General features: G+C 41.6%; 1 protein-coding gene across 1 annotated transcript; it reads right to left on the bottom strand.

The window, feature by feature from the left end:
- Positions 1 to 1,326: 1,326 nt before the first annotated feature.
- On the bottom strand, positions 1,327 to 9,049 carry RPL3 (ribosomal protein L3). Its single transcript, XM_082241350.1, has 10 exons — positions 8,904 to 9,049; positions 7,663 to 7,855; positions 6,751 to 6,919; positions 5,774 to 5,909; positions 4,864 to 5,050; positions 4,301 to 4,461; positions 3,223 to 3,324; positions 2,759 to 2,854; positions 2,033 to 2,152; positions 1,327 to 1,425 (listed from the first exon to the last, which is right to left on the bottom strand). Exons 1-10 carry the CDS (start codon positions 8,904 to 8,906, stop codon positions 1,381 to 1,383), a joined length of 1,212 nt encoding a protein of 403 aa, XP_082097476.1. The 5' UTR covers positions 8,907 to 9,049; the 3' UTR covers positions 1,327 to 1,380.
- Positions 9,050 to 20,673: the final 11,624 nt, after the last annotated feature.

Raw genomic sequence — 20,673 nt, 5'->3', positions numbered from 1 at the left:
GGCTGCAGTCAGAGGTTTTGTCAGGTGGATTTCTAAATGTCTCTTGGATGCTATTCAGGTGGCAGCGCAGACCAAACCTGGAGAGAAAGTGAGATATACTGGAATCTGAGCTTGTCCATCACCTCACACCTCCTGCACCAAGCCTCATCTTCAATTATAATCTCACTCAAATCCTGTGGGTTCAAGTGAAGTGCAGACTCTGGAAACAGACTAGGGAACAAGGAATGGTACAGGTGCAAGGCTTTTATGTATTCAAGGCAGCAAAGAAACATGAACCAGGCTATTTCTGTTTGTGACCCTCCCTGTACATCTGGGTTAGAAATGCAGGTAGGTTCTCCTTCAAGAGTCCTGTGTATTAAGGAGCTAGAGTTGCTTAGCACAGGTGTGGGGAACATCGGGCATACAGGTCAGTCTTATCCAGGGGATCATCCATAGGGCCAAGGAGGGTGGGTACTGAATCCTGTCATTAAGTGCTGGCAAAGCAACCCTATGCAGCTGGTAGCATTGCACTCTCCGCTCATCACCTGGAAATGGGAAGATTCAATCCTGCTGGGTGCTGCTTTGCTGGTGAAGGAGACCCCTCCCTACTGCATGTTAGATGATGTAGGTGGGGCCACCAACATTGCTTAAGGAAAATGTCACCTAATACTTCACAGCAGTGATGTTCCCAAAATTAGTGCACCATCATGCAGACAAAGCATTTTGGTTTAAACCAGATTCCTTTATGTTGTATACCTGTTCAACCGAAATTTCCTTCCAAGCAACCTTGGAACAGAGTGTACTGGACAACCTAACTTGACTCGTTTTGGAGCGGTCCTAGTGTGTGGCATTACTAAAGGAATGTACCAGTCCTGACAGGAAAGATTTGTGGTTGCTGTAAAGCGGAACATTGTATTATGAGAAAAGTGGGGGTGGGGTTTGCATATAAAAGCTGCCAGGTTCAACAAAGGGTATTTCCAGGTAGAATGGAGAAAGCCTTGTGAAACCTTGCTTGTCCATGCAGGCAATACTGCCTTAACACAAAGGTCTGACTTGGTCTAAATGTAGCTTCTTATGTTCCTACCTCATTTCAAACTAAATTTTCATTTAAATTCATTATTTGAAACCAACTGTTTCTAGGAGCAGATGCTTTTACACTTGATTCTGTGTAAAGTTTGCTGCCCATACATCAGCAAGTCTACTGAAATGAGGGTGAATCCGCCACATAGCATCCTGTCTTGCAGAAGAGCAATGCTATATAACATTTTAAAATCCAAGCAATTATCACAGCCCACCTAAAGACCAATTACATTTCTATCATTCATAAAACATGAAGCAGACAGTGTATTTGATATTTGTAGCTTTATTATAAGACTACAAGCCAGAACAGCATTCCAGAAATTAAGCGGTCTCTTCTTTGGCAATGCGATCTTTCTTGAGTGGTCCCTGCAAAGAAAATAGAAATGTGTCAGTCTAAACAACAGGAGATCCATAATCTCAAGACACATCCCAAACCATTTAACATTAATTAACAGGTGGATTTTTTTTAAAAAAGAGACAGAAGCCAATAGACTATGGAACACAACACAATTGTTAAAAGTCTGCTGCCACCAACTGGTCACAGCATATAGCAGTTCACTTGTGGACTACTGGTTACATTCCTGAGGGACCACTTAAAGCTTACTGGTTCTGGAGATTCCCCAAAATGCTAGACAAAGTGTGGTCAGCAAGATTCTTATGTGAGCAACTACTGTTGTGCCTTAACTGCATTTTTGGAGTAGGTAAATGCACACAAAGGTCCCCCAACTGAATTTGAATGTACTAGGGCTGAATTGAGACTATGCCAATACCATTTAATCTATTTACACATGCAAGAGCTGATCCTAATCCTGAACCATTAGTAAGTCTTTTCACACACCTTCAAACAAATTTCTGTGTTGCCCACTGTTCAATTACATAGGCATTAAAAGATCAATTCAAAACACCATTTTCTTAAAAGCAGATGTGCAGCAAGTAGCTTATATACTGGACACTAGAAAGGAAGTGCTCTTACCATGAAAACCTTCTTCTCCTCAGCTGTCTGGAAGCGGCCATGACCAAATTTGGAAGTGGTGTCAATAAATTTCAAGTCAATCTTCTCCAGGGCCCGACGCTTGGTCTGCACAAGCAAGGACTAGGGGGGAAAGGACATAGAGTAAGGCCGACTGGCAGGCAACTGCAAAATCTCAAATGGAAAAGGTTAAGCGATGGAAAGCCAGTAATTCAGAAACATTTTTCTACAGCTCTTCAAGCCTCACTACTACATTGTACTGCAAATTCTAACGCCCCCCCCCCCGCCTGGTATGTGGCTTGAAGAACAATATTAACTTTAGATCTCAGGCCTGCATTCAACCACTGTGCATAATGTGCCATTTATGAAGAATTTAGGCCTGATTTGCCAATACATGATTATGGCCTAACTATATAAACAGAGGTCAGCAGCCAACAACCTGAGGATTGTCCCTGCTGGAAAGCCTGGTTGCTGTATACTGTTCTAAGAATGTAAAGAGGCCAATGAGCAATAAAAGCCCTCTCACACTTCTTGGAGAAGCTGATCTATTGGAAGCAGTGTGCATGCCCCCATTTGCTGTTTTTAGTGTCACAATCTGGTACAGAAAATGCTAGCCTTCTAGCACCCTGACATTATTGGAGAGCTTACAATATTCAAACAGACAGCTATACCACCTCATCTAGCAAAGGAAACTTCAAAGAGATCAGTCACCACCCTTCCACTGCTCACCTTGCGCAGAGTGAGAACTCTCTTCTTGGTCCCAACAACACAGCCTTTCAACATGATAAAATCATTGGTCACTTCACCATAATGGACAAATCCGCCCTGTGAGAGAAGAGCAAATAAATGTGTATGGCAATTATTTAGTACTACATACCACCGATATTCTAAATTCTGCAGTTTCCCCTCAACCCCCAATGGGATTCAGAGGCCAGAGATTTTAATGTCCAGCCAAAGCAGAAGGCAGAACGCATGGCAGACAATCACTGAAGGGGTAAAAGGTGGGGGAGATGGTTTATGTTGAAGTGAATGGCACCTTTAGGAATGGTTAAGAGAACAACTTAAAACTAAAAGCACTGAAGGTTACTCTATGCCTCCAAAATGCAGCAGTGGCAAATCTTTGAGGGACACACAGGCTTCCACCCAATGATGTTCTACCCAGACCCCCACATTTAAATTTGAAAGCCACTCACCAGAGGATTAATACTCTTGTCAGACTGATCATACTCTGTTGAAGCATTGTTTTTGATCAGCTTGCCATCCTTGATTGTGTATCCTTGGCCAATCTTGTAGATCTATGTGAAAAACAAAAAAAGGGGAGAAAGAAATGAATACTTTTCAACAATGAAACACACACAAAAAAAAAACACCAGAGTTTATGAATCTGGTGACACCTGGCAACTCACAGATCCCTACTATAGAGGTCTAATTTCCCATTATAGGTTTTGAGAAGGCAAGATTCTGAACAGCTGTAGGTTTCCAATGTTTCTTGCCTTAATTAACCCTAAACAAATGTAAAAAGACCTTGTCACTCAAGCATGTCAAGAGTGATTGGTGGTGACCACAAAAAAATAAAAAATAAATCCTGGCTCTAAAGCCACACAAAGATTTGTGGCCCACCAATCAGGGCATACCTCTTTAAAAAACCTTTAATTTCCAAGGAAGTTGCAATCTTTGTATTAGCTGGTACACTGGTATCTCCTACACATCAAGCTTAGGAATGTTTCACTTTGGAAAGTTATATTTATAAGCAAGTTGTACCATTACAGTGCTTGTAATCAACTGCAGTGACTATCTTTAGAACTTGCAATGACTCATAACCATTTTAAGAATGCACTCACATATTTACAGTTGAGGGGGAGGTAGCGATTGGCCAGCAAGTGACATTACTGGTATGGAACTATATTGTCCCAACTGCTCAACTAGGACAAGATTTCCATATAGAATTTTAGCAGAATGGGTTGCTCTTTAGTGAAATGCTGCATTCTTATACAACCTGCAGTGCTGTAGGGCAAGTGGTAAGTGAAGTGGACACTGTTGTAGAAGAGCTTAGCACAGAACTTTTTCAGTCATGGGCTCAAATCCAGCTAAGTTACTCAAACTCCAACAACACAATCTCTTTCTACCCATCTGCCATTCTGCAGTAACATTTTATGAACACAGAACACACTTCAGGCTCCAACTGGAATGGAACCATTATATTATTTATTATTCTTATTCTTATTCTTATTATTATTATTATTATTATTATTATTCAAAGCACATCCATACCTTCTTATTGATTTCTGTGCGGTGATGGTACCCCTTCTGACCAGCTCGAGCCACAGAGAACGCCACACGAGCAGGATGCCAAGCACCAATACAAGCCACTTTACGCAGACCCCTGTGAGTCTTACGCGGCAGTTTTTTGGTGTGCCACCGGCTGGTAACACCTAAGAGGAAGAGACATGGAATTTGTTAGAACTACTTAGCTCCAACATCTAATTGACTGGAGCCTCAACTGTGTGGGAAATCACTGAAATGTCTTCCAGACACGTGAGATTACTATACTAAAATAAAGGGATCTTACAAATGACCACCCTGAAGTGACCAAACCCTCTCCTATTTCTTGCAAAGCTGGTCTCAGAAGGAAGGCAGCATGGAATGACTCCTCATGGGTATCGGGCACTGCGCCCAGTGCATATTCCATGATCTCATCACTGAACAGCCTCTTGCAAACCAAGAATATTTTGCCAACCCTCTTTACACCAAAGCCAAATAAACTACATAGGATGTTAAGGACACTCCCTTAGTAGTTTAATCTTTGACATATTGTTGACTGGGAAATAAATTACCTTTGTACCCCTTGCCCTTTGTGACGCCAATGACATCAATCATTTCATCCTGGCCAAAGACAGTCGAGACGGGCACTTGCTGCTCCAGCTTCACTCGAGCCCAATCCACCTTCTCAGCTACAGTGCCACCATTCACCTGGATTTCCATCAAGTGAGACTTCTTTTGCCGAAGCGGAAGCATTCGCATCTGAGATGCCAAATAAAGAGTTAATGCATTGGTTGTGGCAAAATGCCTAATCATGTTTGCATTTTTTCAGTATCAATTATTATTTCTAGCTCAATCAATCCAAAAAATTATGTTTGCAACATTAACCAATGACATAAATTTCATCCAATGCCATCATTCTCCTTGAGGGCCTTCTGAGCCAAACTATGCATTTTAAAGGCTGTATCAAAGGACCCCACATTTCTTTTCTGATGCATTCATCAACAGCTCATTGCATATATTAGAATCAAGAGCCTTCACAAGTTAAACAAGAGCCTTTAGACAAATTATTGTGAAATAGCCAAATTATAAAACCTTTGAAGAAATAAACTATATTGTGGGGCAGCAAGGTTTGACTGAATTGACAAAATCCTGTATCCTTCCAGTACTTGCCACTTTCTGGTTTTCAATATTCCATTAAAAGGATTCTGAAAGGCTTATAAAGCATCATCCAATTTTACAGTCACAAAGCTGTATTTAAAAAGGGCTAAGTCAAAGGGTTGAAAGATAGGAAGTGCATCATGGCACAATAGCTTCTAGGTAAATGTTACATCAAATACCAGATGCAATGAGGCCCCATTTACTTCACAAGACTTTAAAAGCACTACCAGCCAACTGTTTAATCTGCTATTAGCAGATCTTTGGCCATTGACATTAAACTATCTGTGAATTCATATGTGCTTCAGGAAATAGGCAAGAGCTCACCTGAGTGTGAGCTATGACCCTGATAACCTGGCAGTACTTCTTCATGCTGTTGAAGTCCTTCTCCAGTTGTTTCTTGCCTTCTTCATCCTGCCACTTCTTGCAGTACTTGGTGAAGGCCTTCTTCTTGGACTTATGCCTTCAAGGAGGAGCAGAGCAGAGATGGAGATTGGCAAAGCCCTTCATCAGCCCACCCAGAGAGGTGGTTGAGTGGAAGAAGCTGCCACAGGAATCAGTTTTGGCTCATTGCTGGCTTCTAAGGAGCCTTTTCCACCAGCAAGCGGAGCCTGGAGCTCATCAAGCAAGGGCAAGACTGCCAGAGCTGAGCGGAGCTGCCATAATTTCATACAAAGAACATTAATATGCACTGCACAGAACAGTAATTAAGAAAATGTATTCTGCCTTAGAAGCTTTCTACTTCATAGGGTTAACTTCACTTTACTCGCTTATAGCTTTCCAATCTTGCCTTTTAACGCCATAATGCCACTGTTACCTTCCTAACATAAACAACCACAAATCTTAAAGGGCAACTTTTACATTTGCATACCTCAAGTTCAGATATTCAGGAAGGTTACCGGTTATAGTACCCTGATTAACATGAACATGCCACACTGTAAGGGGAAGAAATCCTTCCCAAGATCCATGTTAAGACTATACCAGGAGGCAACTCAACTAGAAATTTGTTGCCACCAGGAAAGAAGTCATACTACACTCTCCTAAGATAGCAAACTACAGTCAGTGCTCGACAATCAGCAACAAGCACCAAAGGTGATTTTTTAATGTCCGCCCGTCGAGAAATCATCATCTGTAGTGTTCACATACCCAATAGGGTATCATAAAACTGTACCCCCTTAGTGCAATATAAACTGAGTTGCTGCCAACTCAGTTCTACATAGTTCTACAAGAGAACAATATAATTGGGGCTAACTATTCCTGCATCTTCCTAACTCAGGGAACTTTAGAATCTCAGCCATAATTACCAGTTCTTGTAGAACCGACGCTTGCACTCATCGCTGATATGCTCGGCAAAGATGGTCTTGAAGGTGCGAAGGCCACGGGGAGTTTCAACATAGCCGACAATCCCCACAATCACCATGGGAGGGGTTTCCACCACAGTAACTGCCTCAACAACTTCTTTCTTGTTGACCTCTATGAAACAGATAACAGAACAGATGAGCACTAAAAGATAGCAATGAGCATAGTTTATAACACTGAGGGAAATTAAAACATCATCCAAAAGCAACCTAATCCTTCTGTTGTCAGGTTAAAGGCTAACATGGGGCATATGTGCTGTCCTGAAAAGCTAAAGGAGTGCATAAGGTGAGGAATAGGTGCAGCAACAATTCTTTTGCCTGGTCTTTTCAAACACAAATAAACAACAACCCTGGTGATCAGAACAATCCACTTCTTTCTTCTGCCTACTAGGAATGATAGAGCACATGGACTGGTAGTGTAGAACAGCAAGTCCCGGCTCATACATACTCCATCTTGGCTATGAAGCAAGTAAACTCAGGCAAGCTGCTGCCTTCCAGCCTCACACCTTCATCTAAAATAACAAAGCTAGTAATGTCACATTGTAGTAGTAGTATTGAAAATTATTATGTGAAGTGTCCTAAAGTACAGTGGTACCTCGGGTTAAGTACTTAATTTGTTCCGGAGGTCCGTTCTTAACCTGAAACTGTTCTTAACCTGAAGCACCACTTTAGCTAATGGGGCCTCCTGCTGCCACCACAGCCCGATTTCTGTTCTTATCCTGAAGCAAAGTTCTTAACCTGAAGCATTATTTCTGGGTTAGCGGAGTCTGTAACCTGAAGTGTATGTAACCTGAGGTACCACTGTATATCAATGCCAAGTATCAATTTAACTTCTCTCCCAAGAGAAGAAATACATACTGGAGCCAGGTCTGTCAACTTCACGGACAATGTGGGTCATGCCAGCTTTGTATCCAAGAAATGCAGTGAGGTGGATGGGCTTGCTGGGGTCATCTTTAGGAAAGCTCTTCACCTTGCCTCTGTGCCGACGGCTACGCTTGCGAGGCAGAAAGCCCAAAGACCCATGCCTGGGAGCTGAAAACTTGCGGTGGGACTAGAAGGGAGGCAAAGACATTTTGCTTAGTAGGAGACAGCTTTGCAAGTCCTCAACCTCAGGGTTCTTAGAAAGGCAAGGAAATGCTCTAAACACCCTGGGAGAGAAACTTCCCTTGCCCATAATAAATCCCTTGGGAGCAACACTAAAGTGTGCTTCTGTTGTGTACAGTAATGCAGTGCATGCCAAGCAACGTGCCTAGCCTATTTTCCTTGCAAGGTTGGCAATACAACATCTCACACAGGTACACAAGGATCACAATATTGCATTAAATAACCAACCCACCCTATGAGAGATTTCTATAAAAATACAGTCAGGATGGCCCTTTTATAGTTAACTCTTCAAACATAACCAGAGGTAATGGAGGCTTTTTGTTTTTAAGACAAAAGCATAAAGCATTTACTAAGTACAGTACAACTTGTCCCTCAAATAAAATAAAAGATTATACTATAAAAAGAAACTATCGCCCCTCAGCCCCAGCCAAAGATTAGGGATAGAAGCAGCTGGAGCCAGCAACATCCGGACAGCCACACGCCCTCCCATTCCTGCATAAAGAGCCATGACAGACCACGCTCCTTGGTGGAACTGCTCTAGTCAACCACATGCAATGACCTGACAAAATTATCTGTAATTAATATGTTCAAGGCGTTTTAGCAAGGGCGATGCTACCAATGCACTCCGGAATAACAATACGAATCTTATGCACGTCTACTCAGAAGTAAGTCCCAATGGGGCCTTCCGCCTAAGTATGGAATTGCTGCCTACGTAGCTATAACAAGTTTCAGCAATTTCAAGACACCCTTTCTTTAGATGAGGTAAGAGATGACGGCAGGCAACCTCACGTTAGGCCAACTCAGCAGCTATCGGGAATGAGAATAGGCCCAGGACCCCGTTAAGGAGTGAGGCGTATGTAGCACCCAAATAATTCTCGGTATGCCTTCCACAAAGACCCTAAGACGAGATAGACCGGGATTGAGCGCGGCCGGAATCACGACTGACCCGATGGCAGCGGATTGCATGTTTCCCGCAAAGCCCAACTACCACCTACCATTTTGTCTCCGAGCCGATGTAGAAGGGAAGTAGAAAGGCGCGCGTGCGCTATTTATCCCTTCGCTTCCTAGGCATGCGCAGACGCATCCAGTCGATACGCGTGCGCATGCGTTTCCAAATCGGTCCCACGTGCACTGTAATAATCTATGCGAAATATCGCGAGGAGACAAAAGGAAACGATAACTTCTTCTTTTTTTAAGTAAAGGCTACGGATGCCGGGAGGGTTCTGCATTCCTCCGAATATGCGATTTCGCGTGAAGGACTGCTTTTCGAGAGGTCCCTCATTAAACTCGTGCATGCGTACGAGGAAGCAAATGCCTTCCTTTCAATGGGGGATCAGGGAGGGGTGTCTCTATCTAGTCATAATACTGGAGGCCGGAAAATTGGGCCCTAAATTTGTCTATGAAAGGACAGGATTATCAACGACGCGGGAGTCCAGCATAAACCTATATTCCGCCCCCCCAACAGCAGTAGGATGTACAAAGCAGAGAAGATGGTGTTAGTTTGGAGGCGTCTGTTAAAGTTTGTAATGGCTGAATATGCAAGCTTTTGGGTTCCATAGATCTCTTCAGCAGCCCCTCTTCCAAGTCGGAAGAGGTTTTTCTCAGAACCGCTTTGTGGTTTTGTTTGTTTATTTACAGACATGTGATATACACATTTTATTAGGTATAATAAAGACGAAGGAGGAGACTGAGGAAGAAAATTACAGTATTCCTTACAGAAAATCCCTTCTGCTTCCCTGCACTGCTGTCACTGATGCTCTGTGCTTTTACTGACCCACAGAAATTGTACTGAGTATGGCCCATCTCTTTCCAGCATCCCCAACACCCAAGCACACTCCAGCTTCTTTTTTTTTTTTTTTCCACGCATGCATCTCTTTTTTTTTTTTATAAAATTTTTATTGGTTTTACAAGAGTTTTTATAACAAACAAACATAAAAGAAAAACAGACAAACAAACAAATATAATTTCAAAATGTCCTTTCATAAACTTCTTTCCTCGGACTTCCCCATACCTCCCCTTTCTGCATCCTCATGTCCAAATTTTATAGCAACTTATAAATGTTTTTTCCGATCCTAATTCATCATAGTCCTTTCTTAATCTAATCTTATATTACTGCAACCCTTTCTCTCTGTAAAATCTCGACATTCTAAACTTCATCAAGTTTATAATAGTTCTTAAGATAAATCTTAAATTTCTTCCAGTCTTCTTCCGCAGTCTCCTTTCCCTGGTCACGAATTCTGCTCGTCATTTCCGCCAATGTCATATAGTCAATCACTTTCATCTGCCATTCTTCCAAGGTGGGTAAATCTTGTGTCTTCCAATACTTTGCGATCAGTATTCTTGCTGCTGTTGTTGCATACATGAAAAAAGTTCTATCCTTTTTTGGCACCAGTTGGCCGACAATGCCCAAGAGAAAGGCCTCTGGTTTCTTAAGAAAGGTATATTTAAATACCTTTTTCATTTCATTATATATCATCTCCCAGAAAACCTTAATCTTCGGGCATGTCCACCAAAGATGATAAAAAGTACCTTCAGTTTCCTTACATTTCCAACATTTGTTATCAGGCAAATGGTAAATTTTTGCTAGCTTAACTGGAGTCATGTACCACCTATAGACCATTTTCATCACATTTTCCTTTAAAGCACTACATGCCGTAAATTTAATACCAGTGTTCCACAACCTTTCCCAGTCAGCAGACATAATATTATGACCAATGTCCTGTGCCCACTTAATCATAACTGATTTAACTGTTTCGTCTTGTGTATTCCATTTCAACAGCAAGTTATACATTCTTGACAAATTCTTAGTATTGGGTTCTAACAATTCTGTCTCAAGTTTTGATTTTTCCACCTGGAAGCCAATTTTCCTGTCTTGTTTAAAAACCTCCATTATTTGATAATAGTGGAGCCAATCTTGTACTTTGGGTTTTAATTTTTCATGGCTCTTTAATTTCAGTTTCTCTCCGTCCTGTTCTAAGATCTCACAATACTTTGGCCATCCGACCTCCATATTAACTTTCTTGTGGGCCTTAGCCTCTAAGGGTGACAACCATCTAGGGGTTTTGTTTTCCAACAGATCTTTATATCTCATCCAAACATTAAACAACGCTTTCCTTACAATATGATTTTTAAAGGCACTATGCACTTTGATTTTGTCATACCATAGATATGCATGCCAGCCAAATGCATTATTGAAACCTTCTAAGTCCAAGATATCTGTATTCTCGAGGAGCATCCACTCTTTCAGCCAGCAGAATGCTGCTGCTTCATAGTACAATTTTAAGTCCGGCAGGGCAAATCCCCCTCTTTCTTTTGCATCTGTTAAAATTTTATATTTTATTCTGGGCTTTTTGCCCTGCCAGACAAATTTCGCAATGTCTTTCTGCCACCTCTTGAAACAGTCCATCTTGTCAATAATCTGCAAAGTTTGAAATAAAAATAACATTCTAGGCAGTACATTCATCTTAATCACTGCAATTCGGCCTAACATTGACAATCTCAAATTTGACCATATTTCTAAATCTTTTTTAATTTCTGACCAACATTTTTCATAATTGTCCTTATACAGATTCAAGTTTTTAGATATTAAATTAACCCCTAGATATTTCACCTTCTTAACCACCGTCAGACCTGTCTCTTCTTGAAACTTATTCTTTTCCATATCTGTTAGGTTTTTCCCTAAGACTTTAGTTTTTTGTTTATTCAATTTAAATCCAGCTACCTGTCCAAATTGTTGGATTATTTCCAACACTCTTTTTGTACTAGTGTTTGGCTCCTGCAAGGTCAAAACAAGGTCATCTGCGAACGCTCTTAACTTATAGTGTTTGGTTCCGACCTTTACACCTTTAACCTGCTGGTCGTCTCTAATCATGTTCAGCAACACCTCCAGGACCGAAATAAAAAGCAATGGGGAAATTGGGCACCCCTGTCGTGTTCCTTTTTCTATCTTAAGTTCCTCAGTTATTACATTATTTACAATCAACTTAGCTTTTTGTTCGGAATATATTGCACCCATACCATTCTCAAATCCTTGTCCTACCCCCATCCCATGAAGATTCTTTTTCATAAAACTCCACGAAATATTGTCAAAGGCTTTCTCCGCATCCACAAATATCAAAACTGCTTTAGTATTTATGTTCACCTCTAACTTTTCCAAAATGTCTATTATATTCCTAACATTGTCTGAGAGGTGTCTTTTTGGGAGAAAGCCTGCTTGGTCTCTGTGAATCTTCTCCATCAGTACTCTTTTAAATCTTTTTGCTAAAATGTCTGCAAAAATTTTGTAATCCACATTCAGTAACGAAATTGGGCGGTAGTTCTTCAGTTGAGTCTTTTCAGTCTCTGTCTTTGGTATGAGTGAGATATATGCTTCTTTCCACGCTTCGGGTGCCTTTTTTCCCTCTAAGATCTCGTTACAAACTTCCTTTAACGGTTGTATCAGCCATTCCTTTAAAGATTTGTAATATCTGGAAGTCAGTCCGTCTGGCCCTGGAGATTTGCCCAATTGCATGTCCTGAATGGCACCCTCTATCTCTTGTTCTGTTATTCTCCACCTTGCTATGATGAGAGATTTTTTGTAATCCATATTTATTAAGGAATTTATCTATGTCCTCTTCATTTTGTAATCCTTGGGAATAAAGTTTTTTAAAATAACTCACAAAACAATTTCTTATCTCGTTGGGTTTAGATATATTTTTTCCATCCACTTCTAGACTTGTGACTGTATTTAATTTCTGTCTTTTCTTAAGTTGCCATGCCAGAAGTTTACCACATTTGTCTGCCGACTCAAATGTCTTTTGTTTCATTTGCTTTATTTTCCATTCTATCTCTTGGTTCATCAATTCCATATATTGTGTTTGATACAACTTAATCTCCCTCAAAATCTCCTGGGACTTTGGTTTTGATCTTAATTTTTTCTCTCCTTCTTTTATCTTTTCCAAATTTTTTTCCTTTTTCTCATTCTGTTTTCTCTTCTTTATTGAATTTTGTTGAATCAAAAATCCTCGCATCACAGCTTTACTTGCGTCCCAGATCACTCTTTTTTCCACATCGCCCTTTAGATTGATTTCAAAATAGTCCTTTAGAGTTTTTTGGGCCTTCATGTGGATCTCTCTATCTCGGAATAGGGTGTCATTCATTCTCCATCTAAACTGACCAGTTGTTGTAAATTTCATTTCCATCTTCACGGCGTTATGGTCGGAACAGGTTTTTGGGCAGATTTCTACCTTCTTAATCTTCGGAGCCATTCCACTAGTAACCCATATTTGGTCGATTCTGGTCCAGGTCATCTTTGCATGGGAGAAAAAGGTTCCCTCTCTTTCAAGAGGGTTCCTTGTTCTCCAAATGTCTATTAAGTCCATATTCTCAGTCATTTCGAAGAAAGTCTTCGGGAGTCTCCCTTCTTTAGTAAGTGTCAGTCTTTGTGTCTTGTCCATGTTTGTAGAGACTACACCATTCATATCTCCCATGATTATCATATTGTATTCCAAATAATCCGTCAAAGTTTCATGGAGTTTTTTGAAGAATTCTGCTTTACCTTCATTTGGTGCATAGATCCCAATTATCAAAAATTTTTCTCCTTGTACCTGAATCTCCACCGCTAAATATCTTCCTTGTTCATCTTTGAACATCATTTTTGGAGCCCACTTCTCTTTTACATAAATCACAACTCCTCTTTTTTTCACTTTGTCCGACGAAATAAATTCTTGTCCCAATTTTTTATTCATAAGCAGTCTCCTGTGTGCTCTAGTTATATGGGTTTCCTGTAAGCAAATCAAGTCCAGTTGTTCTCTGTACAAAATATGGAATACTTGTCGTCTCTTCAAAGGACTGTTCATCCCATTACAATTCCAGCTAAGGAATTGCAGGGCCATCTTGTTATTTTTCTGGTATTCCTCCAACAGCTCCCAATTGTTGTTCCTCCTCTGTTGGTGGTGGAAGATTCTGTCCAAACGAAAGGTTCAGGATGTCTATTACACTCTTTTGCTCAGCAATTGGGTCTACAGTTCCTTTCTGTAAATCTTCTTGATTTCTTTGCAGGAACCTGTCTTTATCCTGTATCGTCTTTATTTTCACCTTCTTCCCCCTATAGTCAAAAGACAGTCCCTGTGGAAATTCCCACCTGAAGAGAATGGTGTTCTTCTTCAACAGGTAAACCAAATCCTTATAAGAAGCTCTCAAGTCCAAAATATGTTTAGGAATGTCTTTAAAGATCTGTATCGGTGAGTTCCCAATTTGTAAGGCCTTTTCAAAGTGCAGTCTTAGAATTTTGTCTCTTTCCTCCTTCGATCTCAAGGTAATCAGACAGTCTCTCGGCGCCTTTCTGTTCTGTCTTCTGCCCAGTCTAAATGCTGTTGTAATTTTAAATTCGTCTTCCTCTAGATCTTCCCAGGAATCAGCAAACTCTTTCGTTAAAAAGTCCGTAAGATTGTCTCCTTCGTCCTCTGGAATTGATCGTAGTTTCAAATTCCTTTCTTTTCTTTGTAGTTCCCACAATGCCAGAGTTGCGTCGTGGTCATAGACCTTCCTGGCAATCGGTTCTAATTTTTCCTGGGTCTCTCCAGCAATAGTTCTGGCTTCCTCCGCAATTTGACGTGTGGCAGAATTTTCTTGCGTAAGCCTGTTTATAGATTCTGTATTCAGGTCAAGTCTTGTTGTTAAATCTGTCAATTTCTGTGAATTCTCTGTCAATTTCTTGGTATTTTCAGCCGTCTGCTTTGTTAGATTCTCCAGAGACTGGTTTATCTTAAGAAGGGCTTGCGACACTGCATCCATGGAGACTGCTGTACCTTTTTCTTGTCCTGTTGTCACTGTAGGGGTTATGCCTGAGATTGAGCCTCTTTTCTTGTGTTGCTGTAGCTGTTGTTGATATTGCCTTGTCTTGGCTCTCGTGCTTATCTCGTCTGCTGGGCCACTCATATCCCAAGGTCGTTTCCCACGAGAGCCTTCTCCTAAAGGAAAATTCCACTGTCCCAAAGCGTAGCAACTTTTAATTTACCCTCTAGAGGGAGCAAATCAAAATGTCCGCAAACAAAGGCAAAGAGTATTTAAAAAGCAAATTTATCGGGAGGCTTCTATATGTATATTGCAACACTTTCCCAATAGATAGAGTCCCAGCCTTCCCTGATATATTGTGTCCACAGAGTCCCAAAACTTTGTAACAAATAAGCAATGAGACTTCCACTTTGTTACTTTCACAGGAGTCAAGTCAGTTCAGTGTTCCTTTGTTTTAATAGCAGTTTGTGCCAGGTTGAAGGCTGCAGAGAATTCCCTTTCCTTTAAGTTGGTCATGCAGCTTATAAAATCACTTATTCCTCCCCTCTGCCCTGCAAGCTAGAGGGGATAGTCAAAGTCCAAATGTCGGATTCAAGCAGTTAAAGACAATATCCCATATGGATGCAGCTCAGTAACTTTCGTTGCTTTAATTGTCATGCAGTCGGGGGAAGGCAGACTTCCTTAATTTTCGCCTTTCCCGTTTTCAGCCTAATTTCAAGTAGTTTTGACACGAATAGAGGTTCAATCTTACTCACGGGTCTTTTTTGTCCAGATTATTCAGGAAGGGAATCGGCGCTCTCCACTAATGGCGACGCGGCTTCACCCTGCGGGCTGGGTAGCGATTCTCAGCACCGCGCTCCCCGTTGTCGTTCCGGAGCCTTTAAAAAGGCTCTTTCTGCGGTAAAGGGGGGCGCTTCAGGTGCCCACCGAATCTCCTTGTTCACAGGCTCCGTTCCTGTGATTTTAGGGGTCCCCCGCTTGCCGTAGCGGGTCAGACCCGAACTCGCAGAGCCGTCCTCTCTCCGGAGTTCGGAGAGGGAGCAGCCATTAGCGCTGGCGCCGAACCGGAAGTCCCACACTCCAGCTTCTTATCTGTGAACCCCACTATGGGGTTGTAGTCTGAATCCTGCCCATTAGAGGGGGTTTTTAAAGCTCATGGTTTGGAAAGGCTGGAGCTCAAGGTAGCAATCCCACCCCAGCATAACCACACTTAGCCCTCTTTCTGATGCAATCTACTGTGGTGTCATCATCACCCAGTTACATAAGGAGAGTCCAAAAACAGATGGCTCAAGTCAGAAGAGGCAAGGCAAAGCAAGGCAAGACATTTGTGCTGGGATGAGCATGGCCTTGCTTCTAAGGGGTCAACATTAACAAAATGGCAGGTGAGAAGCGGCTTTCCATTTACCAGCCAATTGGGAAGCAAACTGTGATGTACATGGCGCAGCTGACTTTGAGGCTGCTGCCCCAAACCCAGCTCATGCTACTCTTCTACTTTATGCATTACCTATTGGTGAAAGTCTACATGCCGCTATTGCGCCCCTTGGCCACCATAGTCAAGCTAGTCTTCTGTTGGGTCACTGTGCAAGTGACTGGGATCTTCATCTTGTGGCACTGCAGCCTAAAGATGTTACATGCCATGCATTTAATTCTCATCAGGAAGCTCTGGAAGGAAGTGCTTGTCCCAGCACTTAAAATCCTATGGCATTCTCGGGCAGCTGCAAGGTACTTGTGTTTTTATTTGGCTGGTGTCTTGCAATGGTGTGCTGCCAAATGGGCTCTGGAGTTGCTAGGGTTCCTAAAACAAAGAAGTCTACCAGCTATTTCATCTACAAGGCTGCACCACTCCCTGAGCCCCTTCCTCCAAGAAAACTATGAAACCTACCAGACAGTGTTGCGACCAGTCATGAAGCAAATTATTTTCTCGCTCTTCCTGGGATTGCTTGATGGAGTTCAGGAAGCTTTACAGCTGACAGCAAAAGTAACAAAATGTGCACTGACCCTGCTTTTTAACTTGGTCAGACCCACACTGAGTTCAGCCTGCAAAGCGAAGATCTTAGATCACATCACCAGTACACTCCCACATCCCTGCATGTCTTTGTGCTCCCGTTTTGGGGGCCCTTCGTTTTCCATCTTAAAGGACATACCACAGACTTTTGCTGCACTAAAGTTTGTTGTGGCCACTGAACACATAACCAGTGGGCCAGGCAAGTATGGTTTAGATGGCACCAATATTCCTCTGCATGTGAGATTCCAGACCAACATCAGAATGAGGAAAGCTTTTGCTATGCAAGAAACAAGTGCAACTTTGAAGCAGGTGAAGGTAGCCTGTGTGCTCTTCATTGCCATCTATCTTTCCGTGTTCTACAGTGTTGTTAAGGCCATCATATAAATGGATAGATTAGACAACCTCTTTTATGTACAGTTGTTTTAAATGGTGAAATGTCCTTTCTGTAGCAACTGCACTCGGATTTTATCCTGGTCACTGTGATGATATGCAATAATCCAAAGCTAATTTTGGGATACAGGGGCATATAAACTTCAATTCCATATTTATGTTGCTCATGCAGCTCTGTACCAAATAAGGAAATGTGAACTATTAAGTGCCTAGGAATCCCAAGAAGAAAATGTGCTTCTGAAAGTCAAGCCTCTTGAGAGTTGTAGTTCATATCCTGACTCTGATGACAAATTATGATAATGGTGGTAATAAAAGTGTGGCTAAATGCTTAATGGTGAATCGTTATGGCAATTTGCACACATTTTCTGGTCTTGGAAATGTGAAATGCAGTCTGGGAAATTAGATGGGTCTAAGAAGGTAGTACTCTTTCGAGAAGTTGCATACTCTGAAGCAACAATTATTATGACAGCACAAACGTTATTGAAAGCAGGGAGAACTCAGGTGACAGTCTTAAGCTTGGGAGTCAGAGGATTGCACTGTCAAAATACACAAAAATATGCAAGACTACCTTTCATCATATCAAACTTTTTGTCCATGATCTGGCCTGGTGTTGTTTACTCTGCCCGGAAGTGATTCTCCAGGGTCTGGGACAAAGGTTTTTCACATCACCCTGCTACCCAATTTTTTGCTTTCTTAAACAAACACCCAGAAATGCCAGGAATTCAGCCTAGGACTGAAATCACTTCAATATATTTTATGGGAAGTGACTCATAAGTGGAGTTAAATAAAGAAATAGTCTGAATCACCCAGATGTCTCAGGGTCTGTAATGTTTGAAACCACTCCAAAACACTCTTTGCTGGGCTTAAGAGGAGGGCAGAAGGTTAATCACTAGTAGATCGTCAAGGGTTTCTGACTCCCAATGGTTTGACAATATTGACCCTCCAGAAGCCCCTTTCCCATGCTAAATGAGGCTGCTGAACAAAGTTTTCACAAATGCTGTGACCAAGCAGTAACATTTCCTATTCATTTGTATGCAGCTAGGGAGAATATTACTATATTTCTATGCTGCCCTTCCTTCAAGGAGCTCAGGGTGACTGACATACATGATGTCCCGCATCCCTCTTTATCTTCACAAGAACCCTATGATGGAGGTTAGAGTGACTGGCTCAAGGTCACCCACTCATAGACGAGTGGGGTTTTAAATTGGGCCCAACACTCTTCATATTTACACCACACTGCCTCTATTGAATGTTAGACGACCACAGTGGGTGCTTCCTCCACAATAGTCATGGCTACCTGAAGAGAGAAGAGTTGGGGTAGCTTAGCTAGATGTTTGAGGGGGAGAGAAAAATAAGTTCTGGTATAATTTGGTCCAGTTCTCTGGGGGAGTTGGAGTGGGTTCAGGTGGGGATGGCAAAACCCAGATCCCTATCCAAGATTTTCAGGCACTGACAGTATGACTTCATTATTATAAATATTTCATTTTTCTCTCCTGAGTATGATCTAACATTCTGTAAGAGGCTTTGCACAATGTGATGCCAAATCTGACTCCATCCTAGGCACGTTACTGTCATGTGCTTTTGTAAATATTATCAACTGGAGGTGGAGAGAGCAAAAGAGGAAATGAAAAAAAAGCATGGAGAGAAACAAGGCTGCAGGAGTCAAGACAACAGGGTTATCATCTTTACACATAAAATATACACAACAGTGTAACATTATCTTCCTCATCCTGTTTGGTAGTGAACAAAAACAGATGTGATAGAAATCAGCAGTATCGCTGTCTGTTGTTGGAGGTAATTGTGTTGACTAATTTAAACCAGATTTTGGGGGGGGATAAGGTGCTATGTATAATGCTGGCTAAGGAGATGAGAACTGCAACCTGAACAGGCATTAAATTGAGAACAAGAGGATGAGTGATGAATTATTAACTCTTCTTTTCACGAATGCAAGGTAATGTTGAATGCAAGGTGTGCTCTCTTAAGCCTGTGCAGATTGACCACTTTGAAACCACTTTTCTAACCAAACTTTTAATTCAATCATCCTACTCTTAGCACACATACAGATTTATATCTGTATATTTTGAACCATTTTGTTATCAGTTGTCATGGATGGCAAAGATTAAGGTTTTTCTTTAAACCAGGCATCCCCAAACTCGGCCCGCCAGATGTTTTGGGACTACAATTCCCATCATCCCTGACCATTGGTCCTAGAAAGGGAGTATTCTAAGTAGCATAGCTTAGCCTTTAACCAGAACAATAAAGCATATATTTTACTAATCACAAAAACAGACCTGCCAACTCTTTTGTTTTGGCTGGTCAACACCTGGTTTTAAAACTAATTTCTCCCATTTCAGAAAAGGAGATTATTGTTTTTCATCTTTTTGGGGAAACTAACTTCTAATTAAATTTAAAAACTGATCTTCAGTCTTTCCCTGTCTTCTGGTTGCTTTCTTCTGTGAGACGGCTCCCTAAAAGAATGCTGTTGTCCTCTAAGTCTAAAGCAAATTGCCCAAGAGCTGAGCAAATAAGCACGCACTTCAGCATGCTTGCACAATATGAATCATAGTCGCTAACTAAATTCAAAGACTGTGCAAATTGGTTGGCTCTGAAAAATATCTGAATTAAGTTATCATTAGCTGGACTTTAGTCAGAGCCTCTAGTAGCTGAGCAGAAGAATGTTTCAAGCTACTGTACTGATCAACCTTAAATCATATCACATGGCAAGGATAGGACTGCCGGCTTGTAGTATAGGCCCTGCTGCTGTGTATCAACAGCGGCCTGACATGCAGACATTTAACAGGCCAAGTTCCCCCCTGTTAGTGATAAATGGAAGGGGGGGGGTTGGATTTATGTGTGTCATTATGCTATTAAAAGCAGAGGATCTGAGCCAGTAAAAACTGGCAAATCTATGCAAGGGCCACATAAGTTTGCAACACAACAAATTAAGGTCTTAATACAATTTTTAACCACACATGAGTGTGGAGGGGTGAAGGTCAGGATGACCAATGGAGAGCCAGGCTAAGAACCTCTGAAGCCATATTATAGAGCCATCTAAAAGCTAAAAGCATAAAGTCATTTTAGAAAGCTAAAGACTATTTCTCTTTCTCATGTTTGTCACTTTGCCACCTTTTGCAGAGGCAGCAAGCATGCAAGCTTGTGGGTGCAGCTAGCTTGCCCCTGCAGGAAGTTTGCCAGTTGAGGTTAAGCCATTTCTTAGAAACGACCCCTGACAAGCAGGACGTAGCTAACCACCTAGAGAAACTGTCAAAACCACAGGATGCGCTTCCAGTAAACACCTGCTCAAGCCCAGTTCCAGGAACTGGTAAATAGGTTATAAGCCAGTAGCGCCACCTAGTGGAATAGGCAACTTGGAACCGAAAGGACACACCAATTTATTAATTGGTTGAGCTTTAATGAATATGCATCAATGACCATAGGAAATTGTCAATCATTGGCTAAAGGGATGCCAAGGGGCTGAACTGTGCTTTGCAAGAAGGTATATGAGTTAGCTACCCCCAAGGAGGGGTGGGCATTCTTCATTTTCCTGAATGCACCCTATTTGCTTTTTGTCTGACAAAAATCCAAATAAAAAAAAC

This window comes from Podarcis vaucheri (assembly GCF_965113315.1).
Source record: "Podarcis vaucheri genome assembly, chromosome: 10".
NCBI lineage: Eukaryota > Metazoa > Chordata > Lepidosauria > Squamata > Lacertidae > Podarcis > Podarcis vaucheri.
The sequence above is the reverse complement of the archived record's forward strand: the minus strand, read 5'-3'. Positions and strand labels throughout refer to the sequence as shown.